This window comes from Monopterus albus, unplaced genomic scaffold (assembly GCF_001952655.1).
Source record: "Monopterus albus unplaced genomic scaffold, M_albus_1.0 scaffold34.1, whole genome shotgun sequence".
Lineage (NCBI taxonomy): Eukaryota > Metazoa > Chordata > Actinopteri > Synbranchiformes > Synbranchidae > Monopterus > Monopterus albus.
This window is the reverse complement of record NW_018127914.1, coordinates 3,465,204-3,467,835: the sequence shown is the minus strand read 5'-3', so window position 1 is coordinate 3,467,835 and position 2,632 is coordinate 3,465,204. Positions and strand designations below refer to the sequence as shown.

At 43.6% G+C, this 2,632-nt stretch overlaps 1 protein-coding gene across 4 annotated transcripts in view; it reads left to right on the top strand.

Annotated features, from left to right (window-relative positions):
- neu1 (neuraminidase 1) overlaps nucleotides 1-2,632 on the top strand; it is a 13,730-nt gene that overhangs the window by 410 nt on the left and 10,688 nt on the right. For all 4 annotated transcript variants that reach the window (XR_002274730.1, XM_020597745.1, XM_020597744.1 and 1 more), the window contains exons 2-3: nucleotides 269-458; nucleotides 1,241-1,503. Coding sequence is in view for 3 of the 4 variants with exons in the window: in XM_020597745.1 (XP_020453401.1) it covers nucleotides 269-458; nucleotides 1,241-1,503 (453 nt within the window). In the remaining variant the exon portion in view is untranslated. The remainder of the gene's footprint in view (nucleotides 1-268; nucleotides 459-1,240; nucleotides 1,504-2,632) is intronic.

The window sequence follows — 2,632 nt, the reverse complement described above, 5'->3', positions numbered from 1 at the left end:
GGTAATCCTGACTTTAAAAAAAAGCTTTTTTCTATTTAGCCTTTGCATGCCTTCATATAAGACACATTTCTGAAGCCTTTTGGTTGAGGTGTGGTAACGTATTTCTACCTAAATGTTTCCTGAGCCCAAAGTGTCATCATCATCTGATTATGAAACCTGCCATTTGTTGAAGATATATGGTTGTTGCTCAGAATGGTTTTGCCTGCAGGTGAGTCTTTCTGTTCCTCCACTCCATCTCTCCATGTTTCTGTTTTTCTCTGATGCTCAGATCGACCCTTTGCTGTATGAGGAGCAGCTGCTGTGGGTGAGTGGAGCTCAGGGGGCAGTGAACACCTACAGGATCCCACTGCTCACCTACACCGCCAAGGGAAGCCTGCTGGCCTTTGCTGAAGGCAGGAAATCGTCGTCCAGTGATGTGGGAGCAAAGTTCATCGCAATGCGGAGGTCCACCGACAAAGGCAGGACCACCCAGATAGTCCTGCAGTCAGAAACAGTTAGATATAGACACAGAATACACGGTCTGTTAACAGAGTGGTTGTGAATGCACAAGCGAATATTTCAAAACAGATTTTAGCACCAAATTGCATCAGCTTTCTGGTTTCTTTTATGACAGTCAAACAGGACAAGAAACAAGTCACAACTTAAACTGTCTTAATGAATTTTAACTTCATATTTGTATGAAACTATGTATGTTGTTGTTTATTATATTATTAGATATCAAGTTGTTGATAGTCATATTTATCAGAAAGCATAACAAAAAGAAAACGGAAACAACATACCTCACCCTGACAGTCAACAGCATTTGCTCAGTGTATGATTGTACAAACAGCAACATTTCAGTATTATGATTATAATTAATGTTGGTAATTATCTGATGCCCAATTTTAAGTACTTTTGCCAATGTGTTACTATATGATATCAAAACAGTTTTATTCTTTGTTTAAAACCTTACTTTGAAGAATAGAAGAGACCAAAAAAAGTTCTTAACTGTTGTTGCCTAAAAACAGCAGCTGTACAACAACTTTATCAATTAAATAGAGTAAAATTTGAATTTAAATCAGAAAATGTCTGATCTAAAAATAGTAAAGAGCAATATGAATATGATGTCTGCTTTTCATACAGACACTTGGTTCAGTACCAAAAACATTAAGATTTAATACTCAGTTCTAATGTTGATCTGAGGTATAGGGGGAAAGTTTAATAAACAGTCAGTCTTCCTCCTCTCCTCATCTTCCTCCAGGAGCCACCTGGTCCCCGACCAGCTTTATTGTTGACGATGGATGGCAGACAGATGGTCTGAACCTGGGTTCGGTGGTGGTGGATGAGGAAGTGGGCTCAGTGATTCTGATCTACAGCATCTGCTTCCACCTCTACCACTGCAGCCCATCCAGCACCATGATGGTGGAGAGCAGGGATGACGGGTTCACCTGGAGCCCGCCCAGAAACCTCTCGCTCCAGCTTGGGGTCAAGAACTTCATTGGTGGGCCAGGCTTCGGCATCCAGGTGAGAGATCGATATGACATTAACATGTCTGTGCAGATTCTCAGTCATCCAGGTCATAGTAAACTGAAAAAACTTAGAAAAAATCAACTGGACTTAGATTTCTAGGTCGAAGACGTTTCACCTCTCATCCAAGAGGCTTCATCAGTTCTGACTGACTGGTGTTGAGCCGGATATATTTATCCTCCTCGGTAGTGTTTCAGTCCTTTGATGCCCAACAATGTCCCCTACTGACTGAGTCGTTATAGCCCAGTTTCGGTGAGAGTTGTTACCTGTCTTTGAATCCTCCCCTGTCGACCGATGCCTATTGTCCTAGTGGACATGTTTGGGTGAAGATCTCAAAACAGAGTTTTAGATGGAAGACAAGTTGTGTCTTAGTCCACCACCCCTATTTAGTGAGGGGTGTTCCATTTTTACAAAAATAGCTTCCTTGACTCCTCTCTCAAACCAGCAATGTTTTCTGGAGAGGATCTGGACTTCACTGTCCTCAAAAGAATGCCCTTTGTCCTTCAGGTGGAGGTGGACTGCTGACTCTGGTCCACTGGAGTTGGCCCTCCTGGGTTCAGCCATGCTTTTGTGAAGCGGCTGCTTAGTTTCACCAATGTACAAGTTGTTACACTCCTGACTACACTTAATTGCATACACCACATCACTCTGTTTATGTCTGGGTGTTTTGTCCTTCGGGTGGACCAGTCTCTGCCGCAGGGTGTTCCCTGGTTTAAAGTTGACCGTGTGTGTAGGTTTCTGATATACTTCTACCTTCAGGCTTCTGTCCCCTCCCAAGAGGACTGCATAATCCAAAAAGGCCAGACAGTCATCTCTGGCATCCTCACGAGTGAATTTGATGTTGTCATCCACAGAGTTGATATGTTTGGTGAAAGCCTCTACCTCCTGGGTCCTGATTTTAGCCCATGTGTCATCCACGTAGCAGAACCAGTGGCTGGGAGCGGTGCCAGTGAAGGAAGACAGGGCTTTGTCCTCAAATTCTTCCATGTACAGGTTGGCAACTATAGGAGACACAGGGGAGTCCATCGCACAGCTGTGTTGCTGCCTATAGAAGTGCCCCCTAAACTGGAAGTAGGTAGTGTTTAAACAGAGTTCCAGCAGAGTGCATACATGGTCTGGGGTGAGG